This window comes from Papio anubis, chromosome 13, assembly GCF_008728515.1.
Source record: "Papio anubis isolate 15944 chromosome 13, Panubis1.0, whole genome shotgun sequence".
NCBI classification, from domain to species: Eukaryota; Metazoa; Chordata; class Mammalia; order Primates; family Cercopithecidae; genus Papio; species Papio anubis.
In genome coordinates, this window is record NC_044988.1 from 84,434,462 (window position 1) to 84,458,559 (window position 24,098).

At 43.5% G+C, this 24,098-nt stretch overlaps 1 protein-coding gene across 10 annotated transcripts in view; it reads right to left on the bottom strand.

Annotated features, from left to right (window-relative positions):
• Positions 1-249: 249 nt before the first annotated feature.
• TNC (tenascin C) overlaps positions 250-24,098 on the bottom strand; it is a 98,495-nt gene continuing 74,646 nt past the window's right edge. For all 10 annotated transcript variants that reach the window (XM_021927217.2, XM_017949607.2, XM_017949608.2 and 7 more), the window contains 11 exons: positions 22,537-22,659; positions 21,394-21,537; positions 18,713-18,832; positions 16,210-16,353; positions 15,320-15,450; positions 11,642-11,774; positions 10,346-10,497; positions 9,451-9,547; positions 6,657-6,818; positions 4,088-4,251; positions 250-988 (listed from right to left, as the gene is read on the bottom strand). In XM_021927217.2, the coding sequence (XP_021782909.1) occupies positions 878-988; positions 4,088-4,251; positions 6,657-6,818; positions 9,451-9,547; positions 10,346-10,497; positions 11,642-11,774; positions 15,320-15,450; positions 16,210-16,353; positions 18,713-18,832; positions 21,394-21,537; positions 22,537-22,659 (1,481 nt within the window). In that variant the 3' untranslated portion in view covers positions 250-877. The remainder of the gene's footprint in view (positions 989-4,087; positions 4,252-6,656; positions 6,819-9,450; positions 9,548-10,345; positions 10,498-11,641; positions 11,775-15,319; positions 15,451-16,209; positions 16,354-18,712; positions 18,833-21,393; positions 21,538-22,536; positions 22,660-24,098) is intronic.

Below are 24,098 nucleotides of genomic sequence, written 5' to 3' on the forward strand. Positions count from 1 at the left end.
ATCTCCCACTTCGGCCTCCCAAAGTGTTGGGATTACAGGCATGAGCCACCATGCCTGGCCTGTAAGCTTTTCACAAGCGTGTTCAATTTTGTCTATAAAAGTGCTTTCCTCCCTTCCAGTCTTTAGTCTCCTTTCTACCCCTCCTGCTTGACCACCACCTCTACTTACCTTTCCTATCCTAACATTCCCCGCTTTGTTCAAATGATTGGCTTTGGTGAAATTCAGACTGAACAAATTAAAAGCAAAATAACAAACTCAAAAGTACTTGTGCTTTTATTAAAAAAAAAAAAATACAATCAGGTACTGTCCAGAAATGTTTTGGAAAGAAAGATCTCTTGAAAAACCCTTAGTTTTCATCACCATCATCATTATTATATTAATAATATTAATCATATCCTTAAAATGAAAACAGTATTGCTTTTCTGGTTTCTGTTGTATGAAATGTAAAAAAAGGGACAGCTTCCAATGACACATTTAATCTTTGCTAACAAAAATAATGACAATTAATTATATAGCTTCATGTAAAATATGGCTGGTTCTAAAACAAACTACCCCTGTACATCCTACCCCTCTCCCGTTCCCAGAGCCACCCAAGAGAAGTAAAAAACTATTGTGATGTTGTCACTGGAAGATTTTTGCTGAATCAAACAACAAAACAGAAATATGTTGGAGACTGATGTCTTTGGTGCAAAGAAAGAAATCACAGAGGAGGCGAGGCCTGTGCTGTCGCCGTTGGCCCCAGGGATCCATGGTCAGCTTTGACTCTCACCAAATGCCCAGGTGTGGACCGATGGTTGGGCTGGTTGTATTGATGCTTTGGTAAAATCCTTTCCTCGCTCTGGGCCTTATTCCTCTCTCACCCAGTGGTCCCTGGAATTTATGCCCGTTTGCGCCTGCCTTCAAGATTTCTGAAGTTGCTTGGTCTCAGTTTCATCTCAGCAAACTGGATTGAGTGTTCATGGCCCTTCCAGTGGAACCAGTTAACGCCCTGTAAAAAATAAATAAATAAATAAATAAATAAATAAATAAGTAAATAAATAAATAAGAAGGCCTCCAGGTTGGTTACTGTTAGGCAAGGTATTCACTGATGATTGCTATTTAGTCAAACTAAATGAGTTCTGCTTCAATTTGACCATTTGGTGTATCACAGCTGCCTCTTGCCTATCTCTCTGTTGGTCTGGGTTGTGAAAACTTTCAAAGGAACTGGCTGAATCTGACCCAAGTTTTCACCTGAGTCGAGTTGCCTGAGTTTGCATGGAGCTTTGGTTTTCCCTCTTGAAGCAAAATGGTAGCTGATGAAACCTGCCATCCTTCAGAATAGGTTCTGAAGGAATTCAGATCATGATCAGAAGTTCTAGAATTGAATAGCTATATACAGGGTGTATGTGTGTGTCTGTAATTCACAAGATTCCTATGGAGTATTTTAATAGGGGTTTGGTATGGAATAGCAGAAAGAACATCAACAAAACACAGTTTTACAACTTGACGTACAGGGTTAAATGTTAGTGCTCTTACTTGAGAGATAAATAGTATTAAACAAGTTCTCAATATTTTCTGAGCCTCGGTTTTACTATGTTTTGTTTTGTTTTTTTCTTTCTTTCCTAAGATCTGACAATGCTGGCCTTGAAAGATGAGACGAAGATTAAATGAGTTTGTAAAGGAGCTATCACAGACCTGGGCACATCATAGGTACTTGATAAGTATTACTTCCCTAGTCTTAAGTAGGGGGAAATATCCTTGAAATTTTGGCCAAGGCTTTCTACAAGAAAAAACTGTATTTGCGTCTTGGCATCCAGGTTCCAAGTTTGACTCTTTAGCGAAGTCTGCAGATGGTAGAGTCCACCCATGAAACCCCACATGGCCCCTTGCCCCACTGTGGGGAAGTTAATGGCTAGTGAGATGGGAGAAAAATAGAGACACTTTATTTGCTTCTAATTGTTTGGCATTCACTGACATGGGCAGTTTCTGAGTCTTACAGGGATGTGAGGTTTAAGAATGGCTCATTCGGCCAGGCGTGGTGGCTCACGCCTGTAATCCCAGCACTTTGGGAGGCCGAGGCGGTCGGATCACGAGGTCAGGAGATAGAGACAATCCTGGCTAACACAGTGAAACCCCATCTCTACTAAAAATACAAAAAATTAGCCCTGTGTGGTGGTGGGTGCCTGTAGTCCCAGCTACTTGGGAGGCTGACATAGGAGAATGGTGTGAACCTGGGAGGCAGAGCTTGCAGTGAGTCGAGATCGCGCCACTGCACTCCAGCCTGGGCAACAGAGCGAGACTCCGTGTCAAAAATAAATAAATAAAAATAAATAAATAAATAAATAAAATAATAAAAAAAGAATGACTCATTCATCTTATGGGCAAATCCGCTTATAATCACTCAGTTACAGTGAGTATGGTAGTCCAACAGCTTGGTGCACACACTGCCTGCCTTTGCCCCGGTTCTTTCCTCTGACAGTTCAGGGATGGAAGCCACACCTTCTTGTACTGTGGCAGGCACTAAAGCCAGAGAGGGAGAGTGACTTCACAGAGGCCACACAGCAGCGGGAGCAGAGCCGGAGCTGGGGCTCTGCTCCTGTGGCTCCTTTCCATGTCATCTCTTTCTTCTTCCATAATTGAATGGAAGGATGGAAAGAGAGGCTTGCTTTCTGACATGTAGCGTGCTTTTTTTGTTTTTGTTTTTGTTTTTTTCCCAGAAGAACTTTGTATTATACAAGTATTTTGAGACAAGGCAATAAAGATGATAAAATAGTGCTCAGAATGGAAATATTGATGAAGTAACATAATAAGATGGAAACAACACAGGACTGCTGTCAAGAAATGTCCTGTGACTCTTACCTGCTCTGTAACACAGGCATGAAAAACCACATCCTAATTCCTGCACAGGGTAAAAGTGATAAGCACTTGAGGTACAGAAGGTAAGAGTGCTTTGAAAAGTGCCAGAAATTATGTAAGGTAAGGTCTACACTTAAGGTCGCAGGTGTCATTTGTTAGCAGTTAACTAGAGCGTAAACACATGTATTAAAGTTACTAATATTGAAAAGCAATACGTCCCAACATCTGCTGTATGTCAGGAATCACTTGTGGAGTATATCAACCCCCCATTCCCGCTGCAAAAGCACAACAACAAAAATGCAAATATGCAAAAAAAAAAAAAAAAAAAAAGAGATGCTGTGTCTTGCCTGAGATCATTGAATCAGAATCCCTGAGGTTATCATAAAGTGGAATTTGGCCCTTTGCATTTTTATAAAGTCCCCGGGATTCCAGTGAGCAGACCTCATAAGAATCCTTGCGGTCCAGGGATCAGTGTGGTGTGGCCTTGAGGGAAGACCCATCCCTCCTCCCTGGGATGGTGACTAAGTTCTGTAGAGGGACCTGGGCAGGAGTTTGGTTATGATTAAGTGGTTAGTCCCAAGCAGCTTTATACTTTTCAGGAATGTGCCAGTGTAGGCAGGGCTCAGAGTAAGGGAGATTTACTGAATTGGATCCGTTCGCCTGTTTCTAAAGGGGATCGAAAAAAATCTGTTTCTATGATTGCAGAACAAATGCTAGAGGTGTGTGTGGTGCAGGGAAAATGCCAGGGGCTGGAAGTGGGGAGAGCTGGCTCTGCTGCCAACTTCACTCTGTGACCTCAGAAAAATCAGCTTTTTCTGGGCCTTGGTTTCTTCACAAAAGGTGGAGATTTAAAGTCTGTGGACTTCATTTCAAGGTATTCTTGGGATTCCAAAGGTGCCCCAGGCCAGGGGTTCTGTGTCATCAACCCTGCTTCGTCTAAACGGCCTCCACTTTTATCTGCTTTACTTTTGGGGTTCAGACAGAGATTTTGTCTGAGCAAAGCGTTCTGTTTTTGGAATCCATTTGACCGGTGTTTGTCCTTGGGATCACCAAGGGTTAGCCTGTGCTGTTTCTATTTTACCTGGCCTGCAGTGTCCTTGAGAGTGCTCATTGTCTTGGGAAAAACATGTTGTCATGTAAGTAGGATTCCTGCCTCCTAGTCTCTGCTAGGATAGGGGGTTAAATTGTACTTCCATCGGCCCCCTCCTGCTTCCCAAGCCTGGCCTGCTCTGGGCCCTCATGGTCCACTCACCTGACTGTGGTTATTGTCCCCATATCTCCCCATCAGGTTGACACGGTGACAGTTCCTGTACCAGAAAGCCCCCTTGTAGGACAGAGCACAGTTGGTGATGGCTGAATCCGTGTCCTTGTCAAAGGTGGAGAAGGACCTGCCGTTGTGGTAGGCCATGGAGTCACCTGGGAGAGACAGAAAATATGTACCTGAGAAATCCCAGCTGAAATGTCCCTCCTGGACTGTAAAGGGCAGAACCAGAGGTGACAATTGAAAGATTCTGGGGGTGGGACTGGCCCTGAACATTGAATGCAGAGTCAGCATTGAATGTGGAACTGAATGGGACATGAGTGTCATCCCCCCTATTTATTTCCAACAGAAGCAGCTTCATGTGGTGGGAAGAGGGCTGTAGCTGGCTTTGGAGAGTCCCACCTTTTCACTTTTTGGCTGTGACCTTGCACAAGTCAAGCCTCTTGTTGAACCTCAGTTTTCTCATCTACACAATGAAACTAGCACTTTGATTCTATATACTGAGCAGTGCCATTGTGACAATGGATACAAAGGCGTATGCTAAACAGGTGGCATGGCATACAAATACTTACTTTGATTGTTGTTATTTTTATGACTTTTCTGCATTCCCTTTACATAAAAGATTTCAGAGAGTAAGGTGAGAAGTATGCATTTAATAATGGTATGCTTTTCTCCCACAGACAAATATTTATTAGTCATAATTAAGCCCTGCAGACATTAGATGTCCCTAAATAACCTCTGTATCACATAGTTGCTTTTTAAAGTGTTTATCAGACCAATGTTCCGTGATTCTTAGACAAGAAGCCCATTTACGTGTAGTACTATTTGGAAATCTAATTTGTAATTTAATATATTGAATTTCTGAAGCATTTCAGTGCCATTGCTTTGTGGGTCTCCTCACTCCCAATCCAGCAATCCAAATGTTTTGTTGTGCACAAACATTTCAAGACTCTGAGGCATTCTACTGTGATAATTTGGAGCAAGTTGTCGAAGGGACCCAGATACCTTTTTAAATGATGATGCTACCCAGAGCATGAGGACAGCACGTAGATATTAATGAAACAGGATGCTCTCCTGCAGAGGGCGTGGGTGCAGCCAAATCATGCAAGAAAATGCAGCCTTACAAACGTTATCTCAGTAAAGGGAAATATTATGGCTCATTCCTCAATGGAAGTACAAAGAGGAACAGAGGTCACATTCCTGCTGCTTAACGAATTTGCTTGCCCTATAACATTATTCTTCTTGCCTGAAGCTATCTCAACCAAAGAGGTATTTATTTCCAGGTAATAAAATGCCAACATTCTTTGAAGGATTCAAGAACTAAAGCAGTGTTTGCCCCTGGGTGTCTCTCTTTATTATCACTAAATTGCCATCTCAAAAGAGCTTTGTGCCTCCTTCGGCTCAGCCTGGCTTTTGGCAAACTTTTATCTGGCAACCTTTTCACTTTATGGTTGTTTTCTTTCAGGGCTCAGGGAGGTTGGAAATGTGCCAAGCATGTGTCTCTTCTGCTCTCACAAACATAACAGAAAGCCACCGAAAGTGGGCATGGGTTGCATGAGGGTGGTCCACACTCTCAGTCCTGACCCTTCTTTGTCACCAAGAACACCGTCGGATGCAGTTTTCTGCAGCTGGGCTTGCATCCACGTTCTACAAGCTGTTTTACCTTGGGCAAATCACTGAGCTCTTCTGAACTTCTTTCCTCTTCTGTATAAAAATAACATCTTCATAAAATGGATTTATGAGGAATAAATGAGATGAATGCAGGTGGAATGTCTACAAAAGAGAATGGTACCTAGTAGGCCTTAATACATGTTGCTTCCTTATTTATTTCTCCTCTTATGTGGAGCCAGGAAACCACACAAAACCACTTCAAGTCCAAGAAATCTTCAAAACCGGAATGAAGGTTATGAGCCAGACAAGGAACGAAGGGGCCACTTGAGAGGCAGTGACCTTCTATTCATGAGGATGCAGGCTGAGACTAGATGATCACATGGCAGGAATGTCTTGGAAGAGATTCAAGCAGTTAGGTGATGGAGTGGGTGGTTTGCTACTCAAAGTGTGGTCCACAGACCAGCAACACCAGCTACATCGGCATCATCAGGGAACTTGGAGAAGATGCAGAATCTCAGTCGTATCCCAGACAACCTGTGTCAGCATCTGGACATTCACAAGATCGCCAGTGGGTCCATATGCCCAGAGTAAATTGAGAAGTGCTGGATTGGATGAATATTAAGGCCTTTGGGGGAATTTTTTTTTTTTTAATCAGTTTACAACTGATATCTAAAACTGGGTAAGGAAGACACACTTTTTTTGAAAGATGGTCATTAGAAATCAATCCTGATTTTCCTGATTCCCAACCTACTGAATGTTTCAGGATCCGAATATCTACCCAACACTTTTGAATTGCAATGTTTCTGGATTGGCACTCAGTAGGTATTCAAATATTTGTTGATTTAATAAATGGCTGGATTAATGAGGAAGGAATGAAAGTTTGAGAAATAAGTTGTAAATGCCAAGGTCTCCGTGACTTTGTAGGCTCTAAGTGCAGCCACTACTGTACCTGCTGTCCCGCTGTACCCCTCCACCTTCAGCTTGTAGCGAGTCTTGGCATCTCCCACGCTGAACTTGTCATAGACAGCAAAGGCTGTCTCCCCATGGTCCCGCAGGTCCACCCGGAGCTCGTACTGCCCTTGGGCTGTGATTTTGTTCAGGTTGTCCAGCCCTGCGGATGACAGGCAAGGGTTGCTAAGAAGCACAGGTGACGGAGGCCCTCATTTCTATTTCACTCTGTAAAAGCAGCAGCTGGGTACACTTAAAAGGGGGCCAACCGGGCCTGGTGGCTCATGCCTGTAATCTCAGCACTCCGTGAGGCAGAGGTGGGGTGGGAGGGGGTGGGGTGGGGGTGGTGGGAATCACTTGAGACCAGGAGTTCATTATCAGCCTGGCCAACATGGCAAAACCCTGTCTTTACTAAAAATACAAAAATTAGCTGGGTGTGGTGGTGGGTGCCTGTAGTCCCAGCTACTTGGGGGCAGAGGCAGGAGAATCACTTGAACCTGAGAGGCAGAGGTTGCAGTGAGCCAAGATTGTGCCACTGCACTCCAGCCTGGGTGACGGAGCAAGACTTCATCTCAGAAAAAAAAAAAAAAAGTGGGGGGGTGCATATCATACAGGCCTGGGCTGGAAGCTCAGTCTTATGCTTGCTGGAGTAATACTAGGCCAAATATGTGATATTTCTAAGTCTCAGGTAAAATTGGGTTGACATTTTTGCCCCACTTCCAACCTTCCAGTGCATTAGTGATGATCCAAGGAGATAAGGTGGTGAAAGTACTTTTTAAACTCTAAAGTGCGTTACAGGCCAGGCGCAGTGGCTCACACCTGTAATCCCCGCACTTTGGGTAGCTGAGGTGGGTGGATCACCTGAGGCCAGGAGTTTGAGACCAGCCTGTCCAACATGGTGAAACCCCGTCTCTACCGAAAATACAAAAATTAGGAGGGCAGGGGGAGGGTGCCTGTAATCTCAGCTACTTGGGAGGCTGAGGCAGGTGAATTGCTTGAACCCAGGAGGCAGAGGTTGCAGTGAGCTGAGATCACACCACTGCACTCCAGCCTCAGTGACAGAGTGAGACTCTGTCTAAACAAACAAACAAACAAAAAAATAAAAAAAAATAAAGTGCCTTACAAATGAAGGGCAATGAATAATATGGATAAATGTTTATTATAGTATGATAAACATTTTCTGACCTAGGCAGTGGTGCATAGAACAATGTTCTCTGCAGTTAGGTGGTTGGAAAGTGTGGGTTGCATGGATGAATGGATGGGTGATAGGATTATAGTGTTGACTTGGGAGATGCCAAATTTCAGCTCAGCTGTTCATTGGTTAGACTCCTATGGGTAAACCACTCAGCCTTTTTGAGGCTGTGATTTCATCCATGGGAGGTGGTGAGGAGAGCCAAAATCACCTGGTGACCATCAAGTAGGCCTCGGAGACAAAAACTCCTTAACTGAGGAATTTAGAGGTAATTAGGCTTCCCTATATCTCAAGGAAGCATCTGGTTCCAGGTTTATTTCCTTAAAATGTATAGATAACTAGAATTTCTATACATCTCTGGAATACATGTATATCGAAACTCATTTTGCAACCCTTGCTGACATTAAGTCACCAAAATGTCCACTAATGTAATCATTTATCATGTTCTACATGGCTAATAAGGTCCAAATTACACTTAAGCTCCTGCCTTAAGGTCCACAAATACCCCTAAGGAAAAATCCACTGCAGAGCTCTAAGTCTTTTTGCAGCATTCTTTCTTTCTAATAAACTTTCCTTTTTCAAACCTATACTGTTGTTGGTAAATTCATCTTTCCAACCTGCTAGTCAACCACTTCTGACACCTGACACCTTGCCCACCAGGTGGCAATTGAGTACTTTGTAGGGGTGCTCTGGGGGTTAAAGGTTATGGCTCTAAGAAATCCATCTTAGCACCTGGAGCACAACCTGGGGCACAGGAGGGAAACGGTCAATGATATTACGTGTTAAGGCTAACACGTAAGTTTTGGCTCTTCCTTAATCAGATTTTTATTTTTATGTGAAAGGAAAATAAAATCTTGGGACCCCAATTTAACTCTGGCAAAAGGAAAAAAATAAACTGAAAGCCGAGTCATGCAAGAAACTGCCTCTCCTTTTGTCCCTAAGCAGATGCTACAGATAAAAGGCCAGATATCTCCACAGGTCTTCACTTTATCTTATGTAAAGTGCCGATTTATTGAGTGTGAGATGAATACATAATTGACCATTCTCTTTTTTGTCATTCTGCTTTTTTAAATCATTCTGCTTTTTTTTTTTTTAAATCTTGCAACATGTGGTTTCAGTAATGTGACCATACCCTCCCTCTTTCCCCTCCAGCTCACTTTTCCCCTTTAAATACTAAAGCTCTCATTATCATCTTTCAAAGAAAAAAAAAAAAGGCATGGACCACAGGTTGTTCCTGTGGCTTTTCCCCTTTAAATACTAAAGTTCTCAATACTACCTCTGGGGAAAAAAAAAAAAAAAGGCACGGACCACAGGTTGTTCCTGTAGCTTTGTGTTCTTCTTTTCTGGGCATGCCTTTAACGTTGGCTAAGTAAACCTCTAAACTGATTGAGATCTGTCTCAGATAATTTTTGGTTTACATTTTAATGATTCAGAGCATTTAAATAATAGTCTTTTTCATTAAGAATTTGATATTCTGTGTCTGCCACCAGAACTAGTGCTTCTTCCTCATCTTTTTCTCTCCCATAGGTCCCTGGGGGTTAGGAAAAATGACAAGGAGGGCAGAAATGGGCATTTTAGATACAAACATGCAGAGCTGCATTACCAAGCCAGAATTCTTCTCTGCGGTCCCCAAATCCAGCAGCATAGGCCTTCCAGTTTTGGTAGAAGTTCTCATGTCCGTTTTTGCGTCTCAGGAACACCTATAAACATATCAATGAATCTGGGTGTACTTAAGCTATTGCAGGAAAGAGGGCATCGTTCTGACAGGAAGGAATGTGGCACTGTGGAGAGAGCATCAGGCTCTGCTCAGTCCATCCCTAAATTGCCATGTGACTTTGGGTGGTCACCTCCCCCTCTCTAATCCTTGGTGTTGTCACCCGAAAAACAGGGATTAAAAATACCACCCAGTTTTGGGTGATAATGATGTGTCAAAGTAGGTTCATTGATTGTAAAAAATGTACCACTCTGGTGCAGGATATTAATAATGAGGAGGTTGCGTGGGTGGGTGTGGGGTGTATATGAAAACTTTCTGTTCACTTAATTGTGCCATGAACCTAAAACTGTTCTAAAAAAATAAAGTTTATTAATTCAAAAATATACTACCCAGCTCCTATGGTAATGGGATTGGAATAATTCATCTAGAACTCTTAGGACAGTGCCTGGTAGATAATAAATGCTTAGTCAGTGCTAATTAATGTAAGCAATGGGTTCAATGATCAACTGTCATTTATACATCACAGAGTTATTTGATGAGGATCTGATGAGATAAACTTCAAGAAACTCATCTCCCCATTTCAAAAAGTAACCAGTGTGTTTCCCATTCTTTTGTTTAAGAGAGAATTCCTGAGTGCCTCTGTGTGACAGGCACTATCTCACAAGGCCTCACACGTGTGGGTATCAGAGTGCACCAGGAGGAGATCACTCTCTTCTCCTCCCCTGCTTTGCCCTCTCTCTCCTCCCCTAGGCCTGAGGGCTCTGCAGTCCCTGGTGGTACTCACAATCCATCCACCCCCATCAGAGGTCATGTCACAGAAGACTTCCAGCGCCTGGGCCTTATCACCATTCAGATAAATGGTGTAGAGGCCAGAGGTCGTGTCTCCATTCAGCATTGCTTGGGAGCAGTCCTTGGGGAAGGGGTACAGGAGTCCAACTGTGGAATAAGGAGAAATGGTGATGCTGTCAGAGCAGGACGACTGAGCTGGAGCTTAATTCTCAGCTTAACTCTATGGACTAGAATGCCTGGGGAATTTCCAAGTGCAATTATGTGATGCAAACAATTAAAATCTCGTAGAAATGGACAATTTTGGAACTATGCCTAGTAGATGTCTTAGAGCTGATGCTCATAGCAGTTCTTTTTTCTGATCTGAGGACATTCATCTGAAGTTGTATCATGAGCTGTTTTCTTATTTATTTCACAACCCTAGTATAAGAGCATCTTTAGGATACAGTCATAGCATCTGGCATAAGATCTGGCAAAGAGGAAGCACCTTCTGCATTCTGCACACAAAGAGTGTGCAGAGTGACTGTTCCATGAATTGTAAAAGGCAGGGCTTCCAAAGACCAGCTCCTCTGATCCTTGGGAATGGATGCTACTCGGACTTATGAAAGGAACAACTTGCAGGTTTGCTATCTGCAGAAGATACTTTGTGGCAGGTGCAGGGGGAGGCTCCCTGGGCATGGAATATCTGAGCCCAACTCTGACTGTAACTCACAAGATAGTCTTGAACAGGTCATTTCGTCTCTGAAAGCCTCTGCTTCCCTACTAGGACTTTGAGCATAGGGCCCACTATACCAGCTTGGTGGGAAGACCATTTGTGATTTCGAATGTGGATGGGCTTTGTAAACACTGGTATGATGAAGGAGAAAGAAAGAGACTTTGAGCTCATGTTGGACTCTGACAATAAAAGGACCACACAATTATATGGGCCATATGCTGGGCTAGGAGTTCAAATGCAACACCTCACAAACCCTTGCAAGGTGACAGAGGGATTATTATTAATCGCCCTGTATAAATGAAGAAGGTAAAGATTATAGGATGGAAGTAGCGTTCTTAAGGCACACCTAGCAAGTGATAGAAATGGGGATTGAATCCAGATGGGCTCCCTCCTTTCCTTCCACCAGGATGCTCATTACCCTCCCATAGTTGCTTTCATCAGGCTTCCAATTAGTAACAGTGAATCAATTCTTTTCAGAAGTTTGTTTGAAAATTTTAAGGTAGAAGTCAAAGGGGAGGTCGAGGGTTGATTCAGTCAAAGTTAGATCTCAAGGCTGGGTTGCACTCAGGGCCTCCTTACTTGTGGTGAAGATGGTCTGGATCATATTGCTCCTTAGGGGCCCATTGAGTGCCTGGATCTTGGCGGTGTAGTGGGAGGATGGGCTTAGGTCTACCAGGCTGTAGGAGGTGGTGTCTGGACCCACAATGACTTCCTAAGAGCAGAAGAAAGAATATAATGGCTTTTGGTCACAGAAATTATCAGGGTATAGATAACAAGTCATTCTGTTTATAAGTTCATTTACCCATCCATTCACTTATTTACTTGACAAGAATTCATTGAGTACCCACTCTGTGCCAGGCTCCATGTGCACTGCTGAGATATCAGAGATGGGGATAGTGCAGCACAAGCAAAGGTCCTTGGGCCAGAAGGTGCAGAGCAAGTTAAAATAAATGAGGAGGGAGGGACTGCATCTGGTAAGCACGAGAGCACTGCCGTAGACTCCAGGGCTGAGGCTACCACCTGCCCAAGGCCCTGCCAAACTACGTTGGGAGAATGGGATTGTAATGGTTAATTTTATATGTTAAATTGGCTAGCCATGGGCCCAGATATTTGGTCAAATATTATTCTATGTTTCTGTGAAGGTGTTTTTTTCTTTTTTTCGGATGAGATTAATATTTAAATCAGTAAACTTTGAATAAAGCAGATTTAAAACATAAAATGAAATAATATAAGGAGGCAATAAGTGACCTCAACCATACTTACTTCAGGTGTTAGAAGAGTGGAAAATGTTACTAGATTATGAAGGGCCTTTAAATGACAAGCTTTGAAACTTAAAGTTTATCATTAAAGGGAGTGAGGATCCCCGTAAGGTATAAATGCTAAGCTTTGGAACTTGAAGTTTATTATTATAAGGAATGGGGAGTCTTGAAAGATGTTTGGACATGCCAATGACATAAACCAAGCTGTGCTTTAAGAAGCTTAATCTGGTGGCAAGAGGAATCACACAGGGTAAGGGACTTTGAGGTCAGTTAGGTCAGTGGTCGCTAAATATAGTTCTTTATCACTCTGAGAAGCTTTAAAACAATATGATGCCTGGGCCTCATCTCAGACTGACTGAATCGTCAGAGCCAGAAGTTGGGCCTGACTATATTTAAGAAACTTCCCAAGTGATTCGAATGTGCAGTCAGTTTGGGGATCTCTTGTGTTAGGAGATGATTAGAATAGCCCCATAGGCGTGGTATGATGAAAACTTAAGCTGACCCCACGTGTCTCTCTTCTAGAACAGGGATATCCATGAGAGACAGATGTTGACCAACTCTAACTACACTTATAGTCTGTGGCTGGTCTCTGGGCTGCCGTACAGAGGAGGTGATTGGTTTCAGTTTACAGGAGGTCCTCTTTCCACATCCTCTTGCTAGCTTCCAATTCTTTTCAGCAAATGACCTTAGTGTCTGGGATTGGAATTCAACCTACACTCCTAGTAAACCAAACACAACGCTGTTCTCTACAATCTGCAAACAGTCAGCTGAGTTTGGGCAGTTATGAATCAGTGCAGATGCCCCGGAAGGTTCTCCTATATCCTGGGAACTGGTAAGGTACCTTATCCTGTTTTTTTCAATGGGAGAATTGAGCTTCAGAGAAGCTAAAAGACTTGCTCTCATTCCATAAATTGTTAGAGGCAGAGGATGCTCTTCCATCCCGGTTTCCTAACACCCTGTCCAGGACTCTTTTCTCCTATACCAGGTTGATTTTTTTTTTTTCTAAGACATATAAAGCTGGTGAATGGACCTGCAGAAAAGTAAACTGGGATGAGTGCTTGTTTAATACCCAGAGGCCTTTGTGCGGCCCCCCAGTTCTACTCCCTGGGGGAAAGATCAACTGTCAGGGATAAAGCTGGACTCATTGCATTACTTAGGAATGCAATTACCTGTCAGCTCTCTAGGCTTCTGTGCAAAGCCATTTTCTAGGCAATTAGGGTACTCTAGATCAAAACGAGATTCATGATTCAGGTAAACACAGAATCCTAGAATGCCTGACCAGGAGAAGACCTCAAAGATGGGTAAGTTCAAGACATTCATTTTACAGATGGGAACACTGACACCCAGAGAAGATAAAGGACTTGCTTTAGCTCACACAGTGAGATAGTTCATTGTTATATCAACTCCAGAAAGGGGCATGATAGTAATTAGCAATGTGTCCAGTTCTTGTTAAATATGACAGATTGGATATAGCCACTCATCTCTACTTGCTTCTGAAACCCACTAAAAAGAGAGCAGGAGAATGTGAGGTATAAATCCACAAAGATGAGGGGAATGGGAAAGGAGACAGCACCAGGTGTGCCCTGGCAACAGAATCTTGGTAGATAGAAAATGAGTGGTAGAGAGACCGTGGAGGGGAATGAATGAAGAAGGCTGAGGTTAACTAAGGAGCATGGGCAGAGCTAGTCAGAGGCTGCTTGGTGCAAGTCACAGAGTCCAGCAAGTTTAGGAAAGGAATGTGTACAAAAGCAGAGATGTCTTTAAAGGCCAGTGTGGAGTGTGGTTGAACAAAAGTTTGGTTTGTTTGATTTTTTGTAACAAATAGACTCTGAGATCTCCCCATTCCCTCCAACAGTCTAAATGACTGCCCTTTCCCATTCAGATGGTAGGCTGAGGTTTACTCTCTGGAGAGGATGAGACAGAGAGGAAGCTCCAGATTCAAATCCACTAGGCTCAGCCTTCAAGGAGGCCGAGGTGCTACACTGGAAACATAGTGAGATGAAGTTTGTACACAGTGAAAGCCCAGGCTTTATGACACTGTTATTTGGGGGTTCCCCAAGAAAACTGTTGGGTACTTGCCCAACCATTCTGCAGGGAGCCACAAAGTTTACAAGCCCTGCCTGTGCAGGTGGAACTCCCAGTTAGCTCTTTCATTCCTAGTTCAAATACAAAAAGACAGACCATGATCAACAGACGTTGGGTGGATGTCTCCAACGTGAAAGACAGACACCCAAACCAAACCAAACCTAACAACAGCAGCAAAGCAAAGGAACTTGGAACAAACACTGTGCAGGATATAAAATAAAATACCAGCAAAATATTCTTAGAGATAAAGAGATGATGATATATGAAGCACAAACAAAATGCCAGAAAAACATCAATGTGTGGAGAATAAGCAAAAGATATTGGAAATATAAAGTAAGATAACCAAAATAAAAAATTCAATAACAAGTTTGGAAGGCAAAGTTTAGGAAATCTCCTTCACTTGTCTGAAGATCTAAAGTTATTTCAAATTAAAAGGTAAAAGAAAGAAAATTCTTGGATAGAGAATATAAATAATATAAACACTGGATAAAAACAGTATTAATAGTTGATATAAAAAGAACATGGTGAAACATATTACAATACATAACATAAAGATACCATCTGCGAGATAATACATATGGAAAACATGCAGAAGAACCTTTTGGCCTTTGTTCAACAAAATATTAAAGGATCAAGATTCCAGCTCCTAAAATGTCCTCAAGTCTTGTAAGCAGTGGTTCTTGATCTTGGCTGGCTATCAGAACTGGAGTCTGGTTAAAATGAAAGAGACTGGAGAGTATGATTCAGAAGGTCTGGCATGCCGTCCAGTCTCTACTGATTTTTGTTGTTTTTTTTTTCCAGCTCCCCAGATGCACTGGGGTAGAAAAACAGCATCAGGTAATTCTTCTGTACTTTAAAGATCATGAAAATGCTCCTCAACTAGCATTGAGGAGTTGTTGTATACTTAAAATACCTTGACTGTGCCATCCACTGATTCATAGACCAGCAGGTAACCGGTGACTGATGCCCGGGGGGGTCGCCAGGTAAGGAGGGCAGTTTCTGACTGAACCTCAGTAGCAGTCAAGTCTCTTGGAGAATCGAGGTCTGGAGAAGATAGGACAATTAATATCGGATAAGGTCAGCAAATGTAGGGCAGAAATTCGGGCTAGGTATCAAGAAGACCGGGTTCAAGTCCTTTCCCTACTACTGAACTATGTGACCTTTGGCAAGAATCTCCTCTTTGTATAAATAAGGTGGTTGAGCCAGATGACCTCCAAAGATGAATTCTCTATGCTTTATCTCGTTCTAAGGGCTGGATGTTTCTAGCTGGCCTTGGTTGGATTTAGAGAGAAATATACAGCTGTGAACATCATTATCAAGCCCCTTGTTTCTAAATAAGAGGACAGATGAATGCTAATATCAATACCCCGACAGACAGGATGGTTCCTCTGTTTCCCTGTTTGCTATAGTTTGTAAAAAGCTCTCAATGTATAGAAACCTAACAAACATCTAGGAAAAACTGCCTAAAAAAATCTGCCTCTTCAAAAATATTTTCCTGCCTGGAACATGGATCATTAAATACTAGGTTTAGGGCCAGTGGGAACTGTTTTTCCACTTACAAAGCCCTCCTCTTAAAATCTTTTCCTTGCCCGTGGGGAAACCAAGGTCATTTCAGTTCAAAAGGAAATGGTGTGTTTCTTCAGGCCTTGACTGAGTGGGCACTGGTGAATTTAAGTGATGCTGATGTAATCACATTGCAAGGCCCTGACTTAAGAAAGAACTGGCTAGCAGTTCCCGTTTAAGATGCAGGCTGTGGGTGGGCATCTCAGAAGGGAGAGCTTCCAGCTCTCAGTGTCTTTGTACCTGTTGTGAACTTGGCAGTGACGGTTGAGCTCTTCTGGGGCCCTTTCTCTGCAAAGATTCTCAGTGTGTATTCCGTGGCAGGCTCGAGGTCGGTCAGAGCATACTCCACTGTGTTCCCGGACACCGTGCGTGTAATTTCTGGCACTAAACATGAAATACACATACCAAGGCAGTCACCTCTCACTGTCTGAGCCATGAGTGGGCTTGGAAAACCACATACACACCTCCTTCGAACATCAAAACTTTCAGTGACCCTGCGGAAAAGCGGGTCTGATTTCTGAAATGACTCACACTCTCTTTCTCTCTCTTGAGCACTCACCTCATGTGTAAAGGATTTATCATATGGAGACTTAATTTTTCCAGGCCCCAAATCAGAAGGAAGGGGAACTGGGGGTCAGGAGATTTTTTTCCCACATGGTACTGGCTGGAATCACTTTGCCACTGAGACCAAGGTAGAGGACGGTCGGAGGGACATTCCCAAGCCTTGTGCTGCCCAAGCTTAATTTGTCCTGGTGCATGCTCTCCTCTCTTTGTCACTTTTTCACATGCCTTTTTATAATTTACTAAATGTTATCAAGTCATTAGACTGAGGGGCCACAAAAATTGGACAGCAGGCTGGGCACGATGGTTCATGCCTGTAATCCCAGCACTTTGGGAGGCCAAGGCAGGCGGATCATGAGGTCAGGAGATGGAGACCATCCTGGCTAACATGGTGAAACCCCATCTCTACTAAAAATACAAAAAATTAGCCGGGCAGGCACCTGTAGTCCCAGCTACTCGGGAGGCTGAGGCAGGAGAATGGCATGAACCCAGGAGGTGGAGGTTGCAGTGAGCCGAGATCATGCCACTGCACTCCAGCCTGGGCGACAGAGCAAGACTCCGTCTAAAAAAAAAAAAAAAAGTGAGCTACAGCCTGGGTGACAGAGCGAGACTCCATCTCAAAAAAAGAAAAAAAATTGGACAGCGGTAGCTGCAACAGAGCCTGACCACTATGTCTCGGGCCTGCTGGGTCATGTCCAATGGTGGAAAGCAATACCGATCGCTGTGCCCAGGGGCATGTGTTTATTTCCTATTCACAGGTGACCAACCATCCTGGTTTGCCAGGGAATGAGGGGTTTCCTAGGTGTGGAACTTCCGGTGCTAAAACTGAGACAGTACCAGGCAAGTGGGGACAAGTTGGTCACCTTACCTCATGATTTGTGAACACCCCCCCCTCTTCTGAACCAAGCCCCTTGTTTGCCCTGAATCTGCAATCTCCATGGTTCCCATGAACTATACCTGATTCATTTTGGGTATAACACCATCTTTCCTGACTCAGAAGAGTTTGCTCACAGGGACTATTTAAGAATTAAAGAGTAAAAAGAATAAACCCAGCATCCTTCCTCCCTGTCAGTTACCCATCCCCACCCGTGCTCTGTCCTCAAAAAGACCTCTCTTAGTTGGTTACCGGAACTGAATTAAAATTTTCAGAGCTCCAGGCACAGATGCTGGTGGCTGCTCATGTTGTCACTGAGAGCAAAACAATACCAAACCATAAAATATGAAACTTACCTATACCTGGAAATTAAAATTATACAATTCTTTCTAGAGTAGATCATTACAAAATGATGGACGGGTTCATTGAAAAGGACTCTCTCTTTCTCCTGTCTCTTACTTACATTTGATTTTACTTTCTGGCGGCTGTAGTTTGCTGGTGCTCAAAACAAGTGTTTAATCTGCCAACTGGGTAAATTAGCACTGGTGGTTGCCAAACAAGAAAACATTTCTGATTTTTTTTTTTTTTTTTTGTGAGAGCCTCCCTCTGTTGCCCAGGCTGGAGTGCGGTAGTGCGATCTCAGCTCACTGCAGCCTCCGCCTCCCAGGTTCAAGCAGCTCTCTTGCCTCAGCCTGCCGAGTAGCTGGGACTACAGGCATGCACCACCACACCCAGCTAATTTTTTTATTTTTAGAAGAAACGGGGTTTCACCATAGTGGCCAGGCTGGTCTCAAACTCCTGGCCTCAAGTGATCCACCTGCCTCGGCCTCCCAAAGTGCTGAATTACAGATGTAAGCCACTGTACCTGGCCTAAAATTTCAGACTTTTTAATAGAATCTGCTAAAACTAGCTACTTTTGTGATCTCTGAAAAGTTGAGACTCCTCAGTATGGCCTGAAGTGGTCTGGTTAAGATTTTAGATTCTGGTTTTCTTCTTTGTAAAAGATGACAGCTGCTTCCTAAATGGGGTGTCTCACACTGGTGGGCAGAGAGACTAACAGGAGAGGAGGAATGGCCCAGGAAAACATGTACAGGCTGGAGATGTATTTTTATTTTTATTTTAAATGGCCTACCAGACTCCCTTGAGGTTTCAGTTGGGAGCCACAAAAACATTACTGGACTTTTCAACCTACCCATGCATTTTTATCATCCTGTACCAAGTGTGGCAGGGAGAAGAGTGAACGGGAAGAGTTTACAGCAGGAAAGACACTCCTCCTTAGAGTGAGGAGAGACTTGGACAAAACCTTACCTTTCTCCCCTGTGTAGGAGATGACATAACTGTCCACAGTGGCAATGGCCGGCTGCCACCTGGCCAAGGCTTCCGAGTCAGTGATATTGGCTGTCACCAGGCCAGATGGGCCATCCAGAGCTGCAAAGAAAGATGGTGGACAGGAAGGAAGTCATTGGTTGGGACGTCAGACCCCAGCTGCTCAGCTGTCCACACTGCTTATGGAGTCCTGATATTAGGACGGTGTCAGCTGCATGGAATGGTTCAGAGACCTGAGCCTGCAGCCAGGCTGACCTGGCTTTGAGTAATGACTCCCTCCCTTGCTGGCTCAGTTACTTTGGGCCTCTATGTCCTCATGTGTAAAATAGGGATAGTAATTCTGGCTGGCTTCATGCTCCGTGTTATTTTGATTTTTCCATTATATTATTGGTGGAAAGAAGCTATGTAAACTGAACAGGGCTGAACACATGACAAGAATTGTTATAGTTTATATTACTTTCCTCAGGGAAAGAACTTACACAAACAGAGGGGACTTGCATAGTTAAGACTGCCTGTGCCTTTTTCTTCCCTTCCCTTCCTTCCTTCTTTCTTTCTTTCTTTTTTTTTTTTACACAGTCTCACTCTGTCTCCCAGGCTGGAGTGCAGTGGTGTAATCTCCGCTCACTGCAACCTCTGCCTCTCAGGTTCAAGCAGTTCTCCTGCATCAGCCTACCAAGTAGCTGAGATTACAGGTGTGCGCTACCAAGCTGAGCTAACTTTTGTATTTTCAGGAGAGATGGGTTTCACCATGTTGGCTAGGCTGGTCTCAAACACCTGACCTCAGGTGATCCACCTGCTTGGGCCTCCCAAAGTGCTGAGATGGTGTGAGCCACCACGCCTGGCCCCGAGCCTTTTCTGAGCTTTGAGTGGTATTTCTCATTAGATGGCTTGCAGAGAACATAAAGCCAGGCTCTGGAGGCCAGTGGTCCCGGGTTCTACCACGGCTTCTCTGCCTGGTGCCTCTGTGCCTTGGGAAAATTCATTTCCCTTCTCCAACTTCACTTTCTTTAGTTGCCAAAGGGTGACTGTTTAGTTAATAAAGACTAGCTAAGCAATGTGTGGTGTGTAAAATGTACCAGGGAAAGCTCTCAATAATTGAGTTGTTATTAAGATCTCTATTAAAGGTATTTGAAGTCTTAAGTATGGTTTTCAAATGACTTGTGCTGAGAAAGGATGGATATTCAAAGGGTATTTATCCCTGGTCTCTTTTAACTGACCTCTCCTACTACCCAACATCACTTTCTCAGAAGCCAACCTGAATCTGACCATTTCCTCTTGCTTTTGCACTTACTACTGAATTATGCCCATGCCAGCAGCCCTGGCGGGGGTGGAGGGAAGCTATCCTCAGCTCATTTCACAGAGAGGCACCTGAGCCTCGAGGGATGAAATGACTGGCCGGAGCCAGGATGTGGCAGGGCAATTGGGGAGCCCACATTGTCCACTCTGAGTTCCTTCCTGCTTCACTGTGCATGGATAGAATCTCCTTTAACTGGTGATGACAATGGGGCATTGGGAGGAACTACGTCCAGCTTTTGCCATCTGTTGCCGTGGAGAATCCATTGATGAAAGATTTCTTTGGGGAAATAAGGGCCTGTGAGGCAGGGTGGACGGGACTCTGGGTTCAGATGGGATGTTTTAATTGTGTGTTGTCAACTCTTTTAGGCTATGAGGATATTTTTAAAATTTCCTATGAGGCCCATTCTTTGTATCCCTTAATGAGTTGGACTGGATAATTGCTCATATATCAAAGGATAAATTGTTTAGAGACATGGCTGTCTGAAGAGAAATTTTCCACTTCATTCTCCTTCAATGCAATTCATTATTTTCCCCTCTTTACAGTGTACTGTACAAATCAGGTTATCCTAGGAAAGGAACTCTTTATTCTAGAAGGACAGAGAGTTTAGAGTCAGACCGACCTATGTTCAAATTTGGTTCCAGCCTTTACTAATTATGTAGGCTTGGCCAAGGTATTTCATTTCCCCAAGTCTCAGTTGTCTCCTCTGTAAAATGGGGATGATAATAGCTGTGGGGATTAAATGTGAAGGGTTTAGTAACAGTGCCTGGAATGCAGGAGCCACCAAATAGACAGGAGCTACTTTGTGGCTGTCACCATCACATGCTCATGTGAAGCACCTGCTTTGAAGGACCCTCACAAGGGTTCCAGGTAATAGGCGGAGAGGGGAAGGAGGTGGTGGGCTAATGTGAACAATTGCATTTACAGATGCTTTACAAATACAGCTTCATGTGATCCTTACCATACCCTGTGAGGGAAGCAGAATTGTGTCTGTTTTATAGAGGAGGAAAGTGGACCCTAGTAAAATAGACTGATAGCTCATGTAGTTGGTAGAATTTGGATATTAATTCAGGTAAGTATGACGCCCAAACTTGGACTTTTTCTTTCACAATAGTCCAGGAAATGGAGGCCCAACAAGGTTAAGTTTACCCAGCTCACCAGAGGCTGGGATGGGCCAGAAGAGAGGAATCTGGCATTCCAAATCCAGTTCACTTTCCACTAGTATCTCATAAACAAACCCCCCCTTTTTTTCCAGCTGCTGAGTGATGAGCTACAAGGTTGAAAGTGAGAAATGACGTAGGATGCACAAGTGACCTCTGAAAAACAGTAACACACACACACACACATACACACAACCCCACCAACTCACCTGTGGTGAACGACCCTGAGACAGGTTCACTTTCCTCAAAGCCCTTCATGGCAATGATGTTGACAAGGTACTCCACCCCAGGTACGAGTTTCACCAGCCTGGTCTGAGTCTTGGTTCCATCCACAGTTACCATGGAGGGTGTACCTGGAACACAGTAAAAGCAAGATGAGGAATAATGAACCTCATGCTTTTTCCATTGGTGCAGATGCCAAAAACAAAGCCAGGAGGTGGGAAAAAAAAATATGAAGTCACAACGTACTAAAAATGGCAAGTTTCCATTCAGTAGAGAGCTGGCACGTTGTGCAAATTTTATTTTATTATTTTTCCCCACAAAGAATATGGGAAGCTTACTATGTAACATCTATCAGATCTATTTCACCCATTATCTTGGCTTAGGATTATACAGACTCCCTTACTGGAGGAAATTCTACTTCAGAAAAGAAAGTTGATCATAGTCAAGTTTGTGCTGCAGTTTTTATTAATAAACACAGAAATTGTATTTCTTAGAGTTTGGGGGCTAGTGAAGAGCTTGCACATCAGCTGGTCAGACTTCCCATAGAGATGAAACAGCATTCCTGTGAAGAGGTTATCAACCATCCTCTCTTTATACACTTCCAGCAACAGGTAACTTACTACCTGCCAGAGTGTCTTTAGGCAGATTTGACTGGGCCTCCTCCCTGTGGTCTCTATTATAGCCCATGTGCTTTGAATTAGAATTCACAAATTTTCTAAGGCACAACTTGCCATCATTTACTGAGACAGACAGATTTGGTACCTAAAGGAAAAATTCACATACATCCAAGACTAGCTTTTCAGATGAGTGTGCTCAGGGAGAGAAATGTCAATATATTTAGAGTCTTTTGTCATTGTGTGCAAACAATACTAGAGATGTATTTCTCATGGAATTTTATAATTTCAAGACTAAAAAAGGTCTTGTTCAAATGACCCTTCACAAGATAGTTTCTTCTAAGAATCTCATAGCACTTTATAAATGAGATCTCTTCTCTCCAGATGGTCTCACAAATAAAGAATTCATTTTCTTCGATCATGATATTGGGGTGATGAAAATTATCAGGGTCTCTTTCATGGATCCATCCAAACCCACAACACTCCTCCTCTCTCTCCACTTTCTGAGTCTCCTACCTCCTGTAATGGGCACATAGGTAATCCGGAAGCTCTCCACCTGGGCAGTGGGTGCCCTCCAGCTGACAGTAGCTGAATTTTCAGTGATGTCCGAGAAAATGACTTCCCTTGGAGAGCCCATGGCTGTGAAGAAGAAAACAAAAGAGAAACCCAGAAACAGTTAACTATCTTGTTCATCAATGGTTCTTCTTGAATTCCTTATTTAGGAAAACTCAGTGCTTAGAATTCATGTCTGAGCCAAGCCCTTAGGATGGAGAATGTGGTGATTTGTGGTTAAGTTGTGACTTGCTAGGACCAATTGTTGTTTCATTTCAGTTATAGGACCCAGGGTTGTAGAAGAGTAATTTGGTTTAATTCAAGGAGAGTGATAGCACCATAGCTGACTTCCAAGGAATTGAGGGAGAATGGTTTCCCAGATTGGAATATGTCCCCCTTTCATTTTTGATTTTTAACATTTTCTTAAATCTTTGCTTTCTAGTTCCTTTTATTAAATAATACTAAGACTTGACAACTGTACAGTTCTTTGCAATTTATAAGGCTTAATCCTCACATAGAAACCCCCGAGAAGATGCGATTGTAGCCATTTTACAGAGGACCAAACCAAAGTTCCCATGAACATTCTTGTGATGCGATCTTTCTGGGTCCCAGGAGTAGGCAGCAGAGCCAAGCACAGCCTGGAATCCTGGAAATAATGTTCACACAGACACTGACCCGGACAAACCCATTCCTAGGACTGGAAGGAGGTCCAAAGCCAGGAGAACAACCTCAGGCCCATCACCAAAGCAAACACCCAGTGGACACTGGGTCTACCTGTGAGGAGAGCCATGCCCAGGGGAAGCTTCTGCCTCCCCAAATACCTCCCCTCAAAACCCAGTTCCCTTTGGCTTTTCTCTGTGTATTTTTTGGCTTCGATTTTTGCCCTCTTCAGCTGACCATGCCTACCCAGAGAATTCAGGAAACAATTTTCAGGCTCTGGGGAGCTCACTTCCTCATCTTTTCCCCTCTCCAACCCACAGGGATTATTACATGCTGAAACCCACAGAAATTCAGAAAGGGTTTTTTTTTTCTTCCCCTTTCTGTATTTTTCTCTCATCCAAGACATCTCCTCCTACAGCTTTCTTCTGTGGCCTGGTAGCCACCCCCAGACTCTGTGGCTGCCTGGGTTTTTGCCCTGTCCATGGAAAGTTTCAGAAACCACATGGGTCTCTGGAGCCTGAAAGATCTTAATTGTCCAAATACCACTGAGAGGCTGCGTGACCCGGGGCAGGTCCCTTCACTTCTGTGAACCTCAGTTGCTCCATCTGTCCAGAGGGAAAAGTGGTACCCACCCACAGGGATGTTTTGAGGATTAGCGGAGATAACAAATGTGAAACGCCCAGCACAGCATCTGGCATGCAGTGAGAATTCAGTAAATACTATTGCCCTCTCTTTATATTCTTTCCCATGTCCCTCTTTCCTCCATGGGCCATAATAGACTTTAAGGTGTCCCCTACGAAAGATCGAGATGAGGCTACTGGGAAAAAACAAAAAACCAGTGAGGTGTATAAACTCAGGCACTGAGG